Genomic DNA, 15,000 nt, shown 5'->3' with positions numbered 1-15,000 from the left:
GCAGGATTAATATCATTGAGTAACTTTCACCCATGGACCCAGTTTGTCGCAGATCCAGTTTGTCCTAGACCCAGTTTGTCACAGGCTCCAGATTAGTGCAAGTAGACTTTTGACTAAGGTAGTAGTTTTAGTGAGTCTTAGATTTAGATTATTTCTTTTTCTTTCTTTGTCAGACTGTAAATCCGATGTACAAAATGATGTACAATCACTTAAGTTTTATGGTGTCCTGCACATATAAGAAATTAATATGCCAGTTTATTATTTGTTTTACTCGAGAACATTATTGTATGCCTAAATTACATTACATTCATTTCAGTTAGCCCTTCACTTTACTTACTCTTCTCATAACTTCCAGTTGCAATGAACTTGTTTTACACACAAGAAAATGAGTTGATCTTAAAAAGAAACATAATTATTTTGAGTGTCAGTGATAACTTCCATCATGCACAGGGCACAGTCGAGGCAGGATCGGCCTGTGACAAACTGGGCCTCTGACAAACTAACATGCTTTCCCACTGAAGGCTGTCACAAACTGGGCCTGTGACAAACTGGTTTTTAAAAAATTAATTAAAAAAATAAAAATAAAATTCCCTTTATTCATCCCATAGGGGAAATTTATCTCTAGGGTCTATTCCAAGGGAAGGGTGGAATAACCCAGGCGTTAGCTGCAGTGCAGTGCCGCAAATTGAGCCAGGGCAAGGTGACTTGCTCAAGGCCACACAGCGCAGCAGTAGGTGATCAAACTCTGTAACTTTCGGGTACGAAGCAAAGACCGTACCGCTGATCCACGCTGGCCCCGTGGTAACATGATAACAGGAAGCCTTGATCTCCACCAGTATGAAATTTGTCACTCATACTTCAACCACCATTTCATCATCATCATCATCATCATCATCATCATCATCATCATCTTCGTCTTCGTGGTCGTTGGGGCTCTTTATATATGGGATCCCGACTACAGTTCAGATTGATGAATTTCAAGACACACACACACTCACACATTTCAAAATATGCACTGTGATCGGGAGGCCTACCGTAAGCTCCTCATGCTGAGGAAACAACCGATATATTCCTTTAACTGACCCTAAGAAAAAATAAACCTAGTACCTTTAACTAACCCTGGAAAAACAAACACCCTAGGACCTTTACTAAGACCTATAACTACTAATAGAAAAAAATATCCTTTGACCTCGAGCTAACCCTAATAGAAAAAAACAACAACCCTGGGAGTGATTTTCACTTCCTTTCAATAATTCAACGACAAAATGGCATCATTGAACCAAAAGAATGGCCATGGCATGTTGGGAAATTTTAAACTTTCATTAATCTATCCAGGTTTGTTCTAGAGTTTTTAAAATACTAACTATATGTTGACAAATTGAATAAATATACAAAAGATCCTCGGTGAAAATACTAATTGAAAGAAATTCTAGACTGAGGAGCTTATGGAATTTCTCCCCTGTGATTTCAGTGTCTGACCAATTATTCCAACGTCGTGGATCTTGTAGAGAAGGTGCGTATGTGGTACTTTATCACAATCTTTCTCGAAATCAAGGAATATCACGTTTGTTTGTCAAATTCCAGTGAGAAGTCATCGACCATGGAGACTAATTGTGTTTCACATGTTGATCTACCTTTTCTGAAATTGTGCTGAGCATCATTCAGTAATTGAATTAATGTGACTCAAGATGATCTGAGATAGAAGACTGTACGATGTGCTCTAGGTAGTTTACAACATGTACAAGTCAGGGAGTTTGGGGGATTTTTTACAGACATTTCCCAATCACCTTTTTTGTAGACTGGCTGTACATATTGTACATGTTTCTACATTTGGAATATGACGCCTGATTTAAGAGACATAAAAGACTGGCTGTACATATTGTACATGTTTCTACATTTGGAATATGACGCCTGATTTAAGAACATAAAGACTGCTTACATATGTAATTTTACATTGGAATGACGCTGATTAGAGACAAAGACGTGCATATTGTACATGTTTCTACATTTGGAATGTGACGCCTGATTTAAGAGACATAAAAGACTGGCTGTACATATTGTACATGTTTCTACATTTGGAATATGACGCCTGATTTAAGAGACATTTCAAATAGTTTAGTCGGTGCAGGGCCAATCTCCTTTGCTACCATTTTGGAAGCTGTTGTGAAATATTGTCGGTTCCATTGCCTTACTTGTTTTTAGAATCTAAATCTAAATTAGATCATTTAGCAGTTTTTCAACACCTTTTACTGATGTATTATTTCAATCTCTGGCATAATTTGGGCTTTTTTTTTTTTTATCCAAGTGTCTTTGTCTTGACACAAATTTCTGAATTAAATTCTAGATAGAACCAATGAATATATAATTATTTGTAGAATTTGAGTTATGAACTAATACTTAAAGGCAATCAAAGGCAATTACTAATGGAATTAATGCCTTCTAAAACAAACTCTTTACAAACTCGTATCCAGTTTTTTGATCACTCTTGAAGATAAAAATCAGGACATTCTTGGTTGTTAATGGGGTCCAAAAAATCTTGACTTGACCCAGGATGAATCGAGATCCCTTTGCATGTGAAGCAAGTGCTTGGACAACTGAGCCATTGCGATTGCATCAGCAACCTATTATATATTTCAAAAATTTTTTTTCAGAGTGTGGGGTCCTGACCAATTTTGTCTTCATGAAGCCGAAGCGAAGAATGTTTTTCAAGATTGGGGTCACTGTGGTAATCTTTGTTGCTGTTTTATTGTTCTTCATCATCGATGTGGAGGACGATCCCCATGGCCGTTATCAGCGGATTCCAGTTGAAGATGGGGGAATGTTCTTTATGGAAATGGCCCAGGCAGAACAAGAGGGAGACAATTCTGACAAACAAGTTTTAAAAGAAAATCATTTTTCCTCGGATGAGAATGATATAAACACCCAAATTAACGAGGAGCAAAATGAATTACTGACTCGTAAAAAATCACAAGTTGATGATGCATTCGTTAAGGAAAATTTGGATTCGGCGAAACAGGAATTTTATTATGACAACAGTATACCCGATAATGACGGACAGAGGAAGAGGAAGAAGACGGTTGAGCTGTTTGAACCCAAAGATCAGAGAGCTGTCGTTTCAAGGTAAAAATTACTTTTTTTTCATCTCTTGTTTTTGAGATAACGTTCTGTTTAAACAATGGAATGTAAGATTTGGTTCTAATGCTCTCAATACCAAATCCCTCAATTATATTCTATAATTACTTGCCCCCTATACACCAAATAAGAATTTAAGATACTGATGCCTATTTCCTAGCGACACCAAAAACAACATCTTTATCCATTACCTAAACACGACCACTCCGCACTTATCTACCCATCACCCTACCTTCCCCACTCCTATCACTTCTTTGATTTTAATACATAACAGTAACAGCCTCATGCCATCACTGCCTTGCTAGTCTTCCACTGGTACTGATACACATTAGAGTGAAGGGTTGCATGCATAAGACCCTAGTCAAACATACAGTAGGACCTTATTCATACATCCCCTCTCTCCACTCACACACACACACACACACACACACACACACACACACACACATGTGGAAACACATTAATTGACACAGTTAACACCAATGGAGAATGGTGGCCTCTTTCATTTCCATTCAATAGAAACAGGCAGAAGAATTTTATCATCTAATGTGGAAAGGTAGGTCCAAATAGCTCAAGATTTCCGTGTACGCCTCCTATATATTAGAGTTAGAGATTTTCATGTTGTCGGTATTGTGAAAATAGATGGATTGAAACTGGGAATTGAGATGTGTTCAAGATTTCCATGTTTTTGAGATTTTCGTACTGCACTGTATTTTATTTCTTTGTTTAATTTGGAGATATCGATTTGTTAAAATGAAACAAAAGGCTTAAATGTTTTTCCAAATTTCACATTTCAGGAAGTTTACAAGTCCTGACAACAACAAAACGTTGGTTCATCTGTGTGTCGTTGTCTGTGAGAATCGGGCTGTCGAAGCAATGACGATGCTCAAGTCGGCTGTTATTGTCACTGTTGACGTTAGGCTGGTGTTTCACATTGTAGCCGATAAAGAAAGACAGGCCATCATTCAAGCAGAGGTAGGAAGTCATCATTATACAGTGCCTTCAGTTTTCCTCAGATCCGCATAAATAAAAAAAAGGAGTCAGAGGACGAATTTCCTCCTTTTCAAAATGACATTTCCCCTAGTCAGTGTACTGGTTTCCCCTAGTCAGTGTACTGGTTTCCCCTAGTCAGTGTACTGGTTTCCCCTAGCCAGTGTACTGGTTTCCCCTAGTCAGTGTACTGGTTTCCCCTAGTCAGTGTACTGGTTTCCCCTAGTCAGTGTACTGGTTTCCCCTAGTCGGTGTACTGGTTTCCCCTAGTCAGTGTCCTGGTTTCCCCTAGTCAGTGTACTGGTTTCCCCCTAGTCCAGTGTGTACTGGTTTCCCCTAGTCAGTGTACTGGTTTCCCCTAGTCAGTGTCCTGGTTTCCCCTAGTCAGTGTACTGGTTTCCCCTAGTCAGTGTACTGGTTTCCCCTAGTCAGTGTCCTGGTTTCCCCTAGTCAGTGTACAGGTTTCCCCTTGTTAGTGTACTGGTTTCCCCTAGTCAGTGTACTGGTTTCCCCTAGTCATTGTCCTGGTTTCCCCTAGTCAGTGTACTGGTTTCCCCTAGTCAGTGTACTGGTTTCCCCTAGTCGGTGTACTGGTTTCCCCTAGTCAATGTACTGGTTTCCCCTAGTCAGTGTACTGGTTTCCCCTAGTCAGTGTACTGGTTTCCCCTAGTCAGTGTACTGGTTTCCCCTAGTCAGTGTACTGGTTTCCCCTAGTCAGTGTACTGGTTTCCCCTAGTCAGTGTACTGGTTTCCCCTAGTCAGTTAGTCAGTGTCCTGGTTTCCCCTAGTCAGTGTACTGGTTTCCCCTAGTCAGTGTAATGGTTTCCCCTAGTCAGTGTACTGGTTTCCCCTAGCCAGTGTACTGGTTTCCCCTAGTCAGTGTACTGGTTTCCCCTAGTCAGTGTACTGGTTTCCCCTAGTCAGTGTACTGGTTTCCCCTAGTCATGTACTGGTTTCCCCTAGTCGGTTACTGGTTTCCCCTAGTCGGTGTACTGGTTTCCCCTAGTCAGTGTACTGGTTTCCCCGAGTCAGTGTACTGGTTTCCCCTAGTCAGTGTACTGGTTTCCCCTAGTCAGTGTACTGGTTTCCCCTAGTCAGTGTACTGGTTTCCCCAAGTCAATGTACTGGTTTCCCCTAGTCAGTGTACTGGTTTCCCCTAGTCAATGTACTGGTTTCCCCTAGTCAGTGTACTGGTTTCCCCTAGTCAGTGTACTGGTTTCCCCTAGTCAGTGTACTGGTTTCCCCTAGTCAGTGTACTGGTTTCCCCTAGTCAGTGTACTGGTTTCCCCGAGTCAGTGTACTGGTTTCCCCTAGTCGGTGTACTGGTTTCCCCTAGTCGGTGTACTGGTTTCCCCTAGTCAGTGTCCTGGTTTCCCCTAGTCAGTGTACTGGTTTCCCCTAGTCAGTGTACTGGTTTCCCCTAGTCAGTGTACCGGTTTCCCCTAGTCAGTGTACTGGTTTCCCCTAGTCAGTGTCCTGGTTTCCCCTAGTCAGTGTACTGGTTTCCTCTAGTCAGTGTACTGGTTTCCCCTAGTCAGTGTACTGGTTTCCCCAAGTCAATGTACTGGTTTCCCCTAGTCAGTGTACTGGTTTCCCCTAGTCAGTGTACTGGTTTCCCCTAGTCAGTGTACTGGTTTCCCCTAGTCAGTGTACTGGTTTCCCCTAGTCAGTGTACTGGTTTCCCTTAGTCAGTGTACTGGTTTCCCCTAGTCAGTGTACTGGTTTCCCCTAGTCAGTGTACTGGTTTCCCCTAGTCAGTGTACTGGTTTCCCCTAGTCAGTGTACTGGTTTCCCCTAGTCGGTGTACTGGTTTCCCCTAGTCAGTGTCCTGGTTTCCCCCAGTACAGTTTCCCCTAGTCAGTGTACTGGTTTCCCCTAGTCAGTGTACTGGTTTCCCCTAGTCAGTTTCCTGGTTTCCCACTCTTCACCAGACAGCTAGAATATCAATGATAATTTATCATCTCAGTCGCTCTAAAAATGGGAATTTTTCTCCTTTTTTACTTTTTGTCACAGTCAGAACTGAGTATTATTTTATATTTGATTTCAACCTTTTTTATATGAGTAGGTTTCCTATAGGCCAGTTGCTGGATCACCTCCTTCACAAAGGAATCAGTAGTGGCCCTGTGTGTGGCCCTGTGTGTGGCCCCGTGTGTGGTCTATCGACTGGCTTCTTATATGGTTGGATTTTGTTAGGTTTGAATTTCAACCAATCAATAAAAGCATTCAAATTCCCTCAACAATTTTTCATCGCAATAAGGAGACAATGCCTTGATCACATGACTGCCTGTCCTAATTGATGGTTCGAGCGTTACTTAGCATTATCCAATCAAAATATTTCTTGCTATTTAGCCCTTTCCATCCCCTTGACGATTTATTTCCAGTCAACAAATAGGACTAAGCTACCCTTAGTACATGCCAAATTGACAATATTGTCAGTTCTACGGTTGGTGAGTATTTATCACACTATTTTGACACACTGATGAAGAAATTGCATCGCAACCTGATGACAATATTGAAAAAAAAAAAACACCAAAAAAGCAACAAAATTTCCATGGACGAATGAATTGAGAATTTATAATTTTTTTTCCAGTTGGAGTCCTGGCCACGACAGCTTCATCACCACCTTTCCTACCACATCTACGACGTCGCTTTCCCTCATAGTCACATGACTTTGACCGCCTGGAACAAACTCTACAAACCATGTGCATCCCAGAGACTGTTCTTGCCGGTGAGTTGATGAAATACTCACAACAAAATTGTATCTCTTGTTTTCCCTTTCCATGTTTTACTCTCTGTCTTTGTTCTCGATTGGGATTACTCAGCTTTTTCCTGGTCCTAGCGGGGATCCTGTTATACCTGTTATCAGAGATGCTGTTTTTATTTTCCATGTAATTCATCTGTTGGATACATACTTATAAAGATATTAGTTTGAATGTGTAAATATTTGAGTGCATCCTTCATAGCTGGTCCTTTGCTTGTGAATCAATGGAATCTTTTGTTCCCTTTTACTTTTTGAACCTGCCCCTCCCCCTCCCCACCAGCCTCCCCCCCACCCCACCAGCCCCCTTTATCTTGCTTTTCTTTTTCTTTTTTTTTTTTAAATTTCAGATTTAAAACTTTTCTCCATCATCTTCCTTTTTTACTGGCGCTGAAATTATCTAATTGTGTCGCAAGTACTGTAAAACCCTTAAAAACAAAAAAATAGTAGAACAGTCTGATAAAATTTTACTTTGTGTGTCTTCCTCTCACATCTGCAAAGATCTTCATATGCAGATGAGTGGGGGGGGGGGGGGGGGGGGGGGGGGGCAATTATATAAACTGCGACATTTGATGATTCTGTCCTAAAGTTGATTTAATTAGAACATTTTATTTTTAGTGATGACCAATTTCTTGGTTGTCAACCAGTAAAAATAACTGAGTAGAGAGAGATTTGAAATGGACCTTGTGGGTAAGTGAGATGGCAAAAGGAATAGGAAATAAGGATTGCACTTACATCCGGAGGGTTGTGGGTTCGAGCCCTGCTATTAACAAATTATTTTAATTTTCCCCTTTGTCAGTGTTTTTTCTCGATTAACCTGAATAAAAAACTTACCTGGAAGAAGAATAATTTATTTGCTTATTTCCTTATTTATATATTTACTTATTTTTAAAATATATTTATTTGCTTATTTATTTGTTTATTTATTTATTTATCTATTTATAAAATGTATACACACACACACATACACACACACACTCACACACACATGTCCCACACCCAGGTACACTCACACATTTATTTATTAATTTCTATTACATTCACATATACCACATCCAAGCACATACACACACACACACACACACACACACACATTTATTTATTTATAGAGTTTAGTCTATTTATACAGTCATGTGCAAAAGTAAGTTCACACCGCTTGAACTGTCATAATTTTGAGTACAAAACAATTATTTTCATTTGTTATAAATTAATGGAAAGCTCGTATGTGTCTCCATTCAATGAATATAAATAATAATATGTTAATCCCAATACCTTGTATTTAAAATGATAACAAAAGTTTAAGAAGCGACAGAGTTTGCAAATCTACACAACTTGATGAACCGTTCGTGTGTCCATCTTTAAGTTGATAAATGATTAGCCTTTACAGGGACAAAGTAAAATTGTTCAATTAATTCAGCAGTGAGAATATCCCAGGTCTCTTGGAAAAGTTAAAATCATCGGTTTTGATGGAGACCAAGACTATGGACGTCTTTCTTCAGAGTTATCTCCCATGTTCTCAGTTGGATTCTTGTCACGATTCACTGATGGTGCTTCAGAGTTATCTCCCATGTTCTCAGTTGGATTCTTGTCACGATTCACTGATGGTGCTTCAGAGTTATCTCCCATGTTCTCAGTTGGATTCATGTCATGATTCACTGATGGTGCTTCAGAGTTATCTCCCATGTTCTCAGTCGGATTCATGTCACGATTCACTGATGGTCACAAAAAATTATGCCCTTCCGCCACGGCATCACAAGACATCGTCGCCTGGGCATTCCACGAAGGAATATAGATAACTCATCAAACAGGATGTCTGATGTCAACAGGAATCACCCATGTTGTCCAAGTGAGCAAATTGGGGGTTAATTATCTTGCCCAAGGAAAATAAAACGAAAGTGCCTGAAGCAGGGTTCGAACCCGGACCTTCTGGATCACAGTGAATGTCTAAACACTTGGCCACTTCGATCACCCCCCACCCCCTCAGAGGCCACACCCTTGCATAAAATGAGTGTTCTCTTAAAAAAGCTCTGTATAATTCAAGCCATGTACCGTGGTTCATTGTCATGTATAAAAACTGTTGTGATTTCATTGTCTCTGATGCATGACTGACTGTCATTTAATCTCACATGGATATCTTGTGGCATCCCAGGATCCATCCCCAAACTACCAAAGTACGACATTCCCTGTTTCTAATGTGAATGGTATTTTCTTACTGAAAACATCCACAGCTTTTCTGTACTTTTCTATAAACTAGAAGAAAGCCTTTTGTGATATATCAAACCTGCATGAATATTTTGCAACAAACAGCTCAGCCTGAACATGTCCAATCAAACAGTTATGGCTGGGTGGGGATCCTCACCTCCCATATCGGGCAGGGAGGTACATACTGTGTCTTCTATCCCCTTATATCTGTTTTCCAACTTGCTTTCTGTCTTTGTCTTGGAATGAGATTACTTGTTTTTTTTTTTTCCTGACCCTGGTCGGAGTCCTGGCTGGGAGGGAAACAGTCAAATGCATAGTTATTGTTTTGGGAGATGATATTGTTTTCCTTGTAAATCATCTCTCTGTTATTTATTATTATATTTGTTATTTTTAATATATAATGTAAGCATTTGAGTGTGTTCCTCTTTGTTGGATTTTGTTCTTGTGTCCTTATGAGACTTATAGGTGATCTCAAACTAAGTACATTAGTGGTATGCTCTTGGAATCTACATCTGATCCCTATTTGTTCCCTGTTCCCCTTTGTCTTACGTTCTCTTGGGTCCTTCAATTGTAACTCTAGAACTTTTTACTATCCCATTTTCTTCCTTTTTACTGGCGCTGATATAACCTAAATGTGTTGCAAGCGCCGTAAAACCCTTAAAAACAAACAAACAGTTATGGTTGTCAACACTTAGTCAAGGCATGATTTGTCATTGCGACTGTGTACTTGGAGTCAAAGAGAAACAAAGACTGATATAATTGATAGTATGTGAAGTCAAGTTGATTTCAAAAACGTTATTGAATTTCAAAATTGGTGTAAAATTTCTATAATTTAAGTGTCTCCAGTTGCCCGCGGTATAGATTACCCTCAAATATTTACCTTTGCACATTTTTGCGAAGTCAAAATGTCAGTGTTTCAAATTCTATGCATTGTATGTTTTAATTGAATATAAAGATGGGAAAATAATTACATTCATTGAATATGTAATTGATCAACCTTGAAAGTGATACATAACACAACGTAGAGCTTTTTTGAGGCAAAAGATATAAAGGAAGAAATAAGTATGAACTTACTTTTGCACATGGCTATATCTTTACATATTGCTACTATCTTCTGACTGAGGTCCAACCTATTGACTACAAGTCTTTCTACAAAATTCCAGGACCGACTGACGTCATTGGATAGCCTGATCTACGTGGATACGGACACAATATTCTTACAGTCTGCTGGTGCATTGTGGGAATTCTTCAAGAAATTTAACACTAGTCAACTAGTTGGGCTGGTACGAGAGTCCGAGGATGGAACTGCTGGCTGGTACAACCGATTTGCCAACCACCCATTCTATGGGGAATACGGTTCGTACCTAATTTAAAAAGTTATTCCAAGTGCTACGTTGTCCGATGTAGGCCTGGGTTTTATTCTGGTTTCTTTAGTGTTAAATGGCAGCATGTCTTCTTGTCCTACATGTCAAGTGGTGGTGGTGGTGGTGGGGACCCCTTGGAAAGCTTTTAAGTACGTTTGAGTGAATGTTATAAATACTCTAGTTTATCTTACCAGAGAAATTTGTCTATTATCTGTGTACTAATCTGTTAGAAGCTTTTTCTATTATGTGTACTAAGCTGTTAGAAGCTTTTTCTATTATCTGTGTACTAAGCTGTTAGAAGCTTTGTCTATTATGTGTGTACTAAGCTATTAGAAGCTTTGTCTATTATGTGTGTATTAAGCTGTTAGAAGCTTTTTCTATTATGTGTGTACTAAGCTGTTAGAAGCTTTTTCTACTATCTGTTTACTAAGCTGTTAGAAGCTTTTTCTATTATCTGTGTACTAAGCTGTTAGAAGCTTTGTCTATTATGTGTGTACTAAGCTATTAGAAGCTTTGTCTATTATGTGTGTATTAAGCTGTTAGAAGCTTTTTCTACTATCTGTTTACTAAGGTGTTAGAAGCTTTGTCTATTATGTGTGTATTAAGCTGTTAGAAGCTTTTTCTATTATCTGTGTACTAAGCTGTTAGAAGCTTTGTCTATTATGTGTGTATTATGCTGTCAGAAGCTTTTTCTATTATCTGTGTACTAAGCTGTTAGAAGCTTTGTCTATTATGTGTGTATTATGCTGTCAGAAGCTTTTTCTATTATCTGTGTACTAAGCTGTTAGAAGCTTTGTCTATTATGTGTACTAAGCTGTTAGAAGCTTTGTCTATTATGTGTACTAAGCTGTTAGAAGCTTTGTCTATTATGTGTACTAAGCTGTTAGAAGCTTTGTCTATTATGTGTACTAAGCTGTTAGAAGCTTTGTCTATTATGTGTACTAAGCTGTTAGAAGCTTTGTCTACTATGTGTACTAAGCTGTTAGAAGCTTTGTCTATTATGTGTACTAAGCTGTTAGAAGCTTTGTCTATTATGTGTACTAAGCTGTTAGAAGCTTTGTCAATTATGTGTGTATTAAGCTGTTAGAAGCTTTTCTATTATCTGTGTACTAAGCTGTTAGAAGCTTTTGTCTATTATGTGTATTAAGCTGTTAGAAGCTTTTTCTATTATCTGTGTACTAAGCTGTTAGAAGCTTTGTCTATTATGTGTACTAAGCTGTTAGAAGCTTTGTCTATTATGTGTACTAAGCTGTTAGAAGCTTTGTCTATTATGTGTACTAAGCTGTTAGAAGTTTTGTCTATTATGTGTACTAAGCTGTTAGAAGCTTTGTCTATTATGTGTACTAAGCTGTTAGAAGCTTTGTCTATTATGTGTACTAAGCTGTTAGAAGCTTTGTCTATTATGTGTACTAAGCTGTTAGAAGCTTTGTCTATTATGTGTACTAAGCTGTTAGAAGCTTTGTCTACTATGTGTACTAAGCTGTTAGAAGCTTTGTCTATTATGTGTACTAAGCTGTTAGAAGCTTTGTCTATTATGTGTACTAAGCTGTTAGAAGCTTTGTCAATTATGTGTGTATTAAGCTGTTAGAAGCTTTTTCTATTATCTGTGTACTAAGCTGTTAGAAGCTTTTGTCTATTATGTGTGTATTAAGCTGTCAGAAGCTTTTTCTATTATCTGTGTACTAAGCTGTTAGAAGCTTTGTCTATTATGTGTACTAAGCTGTTAGAAGCTTTGTCTATTATGTGTACTAAGCTGTTAGAAGTTTTGTCTATTATGTGTACTAAGCTGTTAGAAGCTTTGTCTACTATGTGTACTAAGCTGTTAGAAGCTTTGTCTATTATGTGTACTAAGCTGTTAGAAGCTTTGTCTATTATGTGTACTAAGCTGTTAGAAGCTTTGTCAATTATGTGTGTATTAAGCTGTTAGAAGCTTTTTCTATTATCTGTGTACTAAGCTGTTAGAAGCTTTTGTCTATTATGTTGTATTAAGCTGTCAGAAGCTTTTCTATTACTGTGTACTAAGCTGTTAGAAGCTTTGTCTATTATGTGTACTAAGCTGTTAGAAGCTTTGTCTATTATGTGTACTAAGCTGTTAGAAGCTTTGTCTATTATGTGTACTAAGCTGTTAGAAGCTTTGTCTACTATGTGTACTAAGCTGTCAGAAGCTTTTCTATTATGTGTACTAAGCTGTTAGAAGCTTTGTCTATTATGTGTACTAAGCTGTTAGAAGCTTTGTCTATTATGTGTACTAAGCTGTTAGAAGCTTTGTCTATTATGTGTACTAAGCTGTTAGAAGCTTTGTCTACTATGTGTACTAACCTGTTAGAAGCTTTGTCTATTATGTGTACTAAGCTGTTAGAAGCTTTGTCTATTATGTGTACTAAGCTGTTAGAAGCTTTGTCAATTATGTGTACTAAGCCGTTAGAAGCTTCGTGGCTGTAAAAAGTTATGTAGAATATTGAATAATGAATGGAATAGTAAATTTAAATAGCCTGAAAACAAAAAAGAACAAAATACCAAACTTTGAAGTCGACATTAAAAAACTATTCTGGGTGGCGTCTGGTGGGATTTCATGTAATGTTTAACATTTCAACTGTTTTCAGTGTTAGCTGAAGAAGAGTTTTGGCTACGGAACCTTTGAGAAAAATATCCACATTTTTCTTCATTTTTATCTTTTCAAATCCGTGTTCAATAGGGCAGAGAAGTCTTCCAGTTCCAAACTCCTTGGAAGTGTGTATGTAACCAGTCTTTTGGAGTTCAATAATGTATATGTTACATATTGAATCAAAAGGTGACATAACTATTAGAGTGGTAGGATGTAGAGGCAGATTCTTAGGATTATGGGATGTAAAAGAGGGAGGATGGATGATCTTTATTGACGACCAGTATATATTTAGACTCAGACAATTTGATGTCATCACTCTGACACTAGAAAATGAATTACACAAGGTATCAATCCAGTCCTCCAGAAGGGTGGTTTTACACTTCCAATGAGATTGGAACCATTTTTTTGACGTCACATTTTTGTTCCCAGCTGACTTTTTTTTCTTCCATCCAAAACGTTCAGGTGTGAACTCTGGAGTGATGTTGATGAACTTGACACGGATACGGCGTGACACAGATTGGCTGGCCGTCTTACAGCAGGACTACGAGACCTATCGTCTGGCCATGACCTGGGGGGACCAGGATCTCATCAACATTTACCTTTCCAAACGACCAGGTCTGGAGGGAGGGAGGGAGAGAGAGAGAGAGAGAGAGAGAGAGAGAGAGAGAGAGAGAGAGAGAGAGAGAGAGAGAGAGAGACTGGGAGATGAAGAGAGAGAGAGAGACTGGGAGATGAAGAGAGAGTGTGTGTGTGTGAGAAAGAGAGTTTGGGAGATGAAGAGAGAGAGAGAGATGATGTTTCACATTTTAACCATCAAAGTAGAAACAGCAGGGTTGATTCTTTTGTCATTCTCATTGCATACAGACCAAGTGTACGTGATCCCCTGTGATTGGAACTATCGCACCGACCACTGCATGTACACCAGCAATTGTAAGGCAGCCGAAGAGAGGGGTGTTTCCCTGGTCCATGCGTCCAGGGGGGCCTTTCATCTGGACAAAGAACCTGTATTTGGTGCCATCTACCAAGCATTCCAACATGTATGTAGGACACTGTCATCAGCAACGTTGTCATTAACATCATCATCATCATCATCATCATCATCATCATCATCATCATCATCATCATCATCATAATTCTCTACCCCTTTCCCCCTCCAAACATGATAATCTTCAATTCCCTTGTTCACCAAATGCCTATATTTCACCCCTTTGGTTATGGGAAAACCCGATATCCACTCTATTTCTATTCCACGAGCAACCAAATGATGAGGTGTCCCTTGTAGGACTTGTAAAAAAATGTAAGAATAAACATAATATCCGGTTAAAAAAAAACAAAAAAACACTATTATGTTTAGATTTATAAATATTTGGTTTATTCAGTTTTTGTATTTCCCTTCCAATTATTTTGTTTTTATTTTGTTGTAACTCGATATTTTCTCAGGTCATTTTGGGTCAAGGTCATGTGGCCAGTTTGATTTCTGAGTTGGAGAAACGGCTCAAGGTCCCGTCCAGTGAGGCTTCAAGTTGTCATTACGTGTCTTCATTATTCCTCACACAACTCGTCAGGTTGTTTGTTTTGCAATCCTCTGACACGTCATCCAATCTGGCAAATTCACATCTACTGAAAAACGTGGATTCATCTTCTCATATATTGTCTCCTGACAGGTTTAATCACGTCGTCAAAACACGTCAGAAATCTCATCAGAGTAGAAATGATGGGCTGGATAAAGATAGAAATAGTTCTATTCAGGATGCGTATAGATTTAGTTATAACAGTGTCAGTGTTGGTAGAAGAAAAGGTGAGAGGTCAAGGTCAAAGCCAATTTTAAATGATGTGAAATATGATCTTCGTGATATCGGAAATGATAAAAGTGTTAGAAAAGTTGTCAGGGGAGAAAAAAAATTGAAGAGTTTTGGGGAAGGCACAAATAAAATGAGTTTGAATGACGG

At 38.7% G+C, this 15,000-nt stretch overlaps 1 protein-coding gene across 3 annotated transcripts in view; it reads left to right on the top strand.

The window, feature by feature from the left end:
- The window catches only part of LOC144978838 (uncharacterized), a 19,101-nt gene that overhangs the window by 3,847 nt on the left and 254 nt on the right, over positions 1 to 15,000 (top strand). For all 3 annotated transcript variants that reach the window (XM_078925390.1, XM_078925391.1, XM_078925393.1), the window contains exons 2-8: positions 2,652 to 3,120; positions 3,930 to 4,107; positions 6,713 to 6,850; positions 10,246 to 10,438; positions 13,514 to 13,666; positions 13,916 to 14,088; positions 14,492 to 15,000. The exon at positions 14,492 to 15,000 is cut by the window's right edge and continues 254 nt beyond it. In XM_078925390.1, coding sequence (XP_078781516.1) covers positions 2,652 to 3,120; positions 3,930 to 4,107; positions 6,713 to 6,850; positions 10,246 to 10,438; positions 13,514 to 13,666; positions 13,916 to 14,088; positions 14,492 to 15,000 — 1,813 coding nt within the window. The remainder of the gene's footprint in view (positions 1 to 2,651; positions 3,121 to 3,929; positions 4,108 to 6,712; positions 6,851 to 10,245; positions 10,439 to 13,513; positions 13,667 to 13,915; positions 14,089 to 14,491) is intronic.

This window comes from Berghia stephanieae, chromosome 8, assembly GCF_034508935.2.
Source record: "Berghia stephanieae isolate SIO BIC M18660-M18661 chromosome 8, UCSD_Bste_1.3, whole genome shotgun sequence".
NCBI lineage: Eukaryota > Metazoa > Mollusca > Gastropoda > Nudibranchia > Aeolidiidae > Berghia > Berghia stephanieae.
This window is presented reverse-complemented; position numbering and strand designations above follow the sequence as displayed.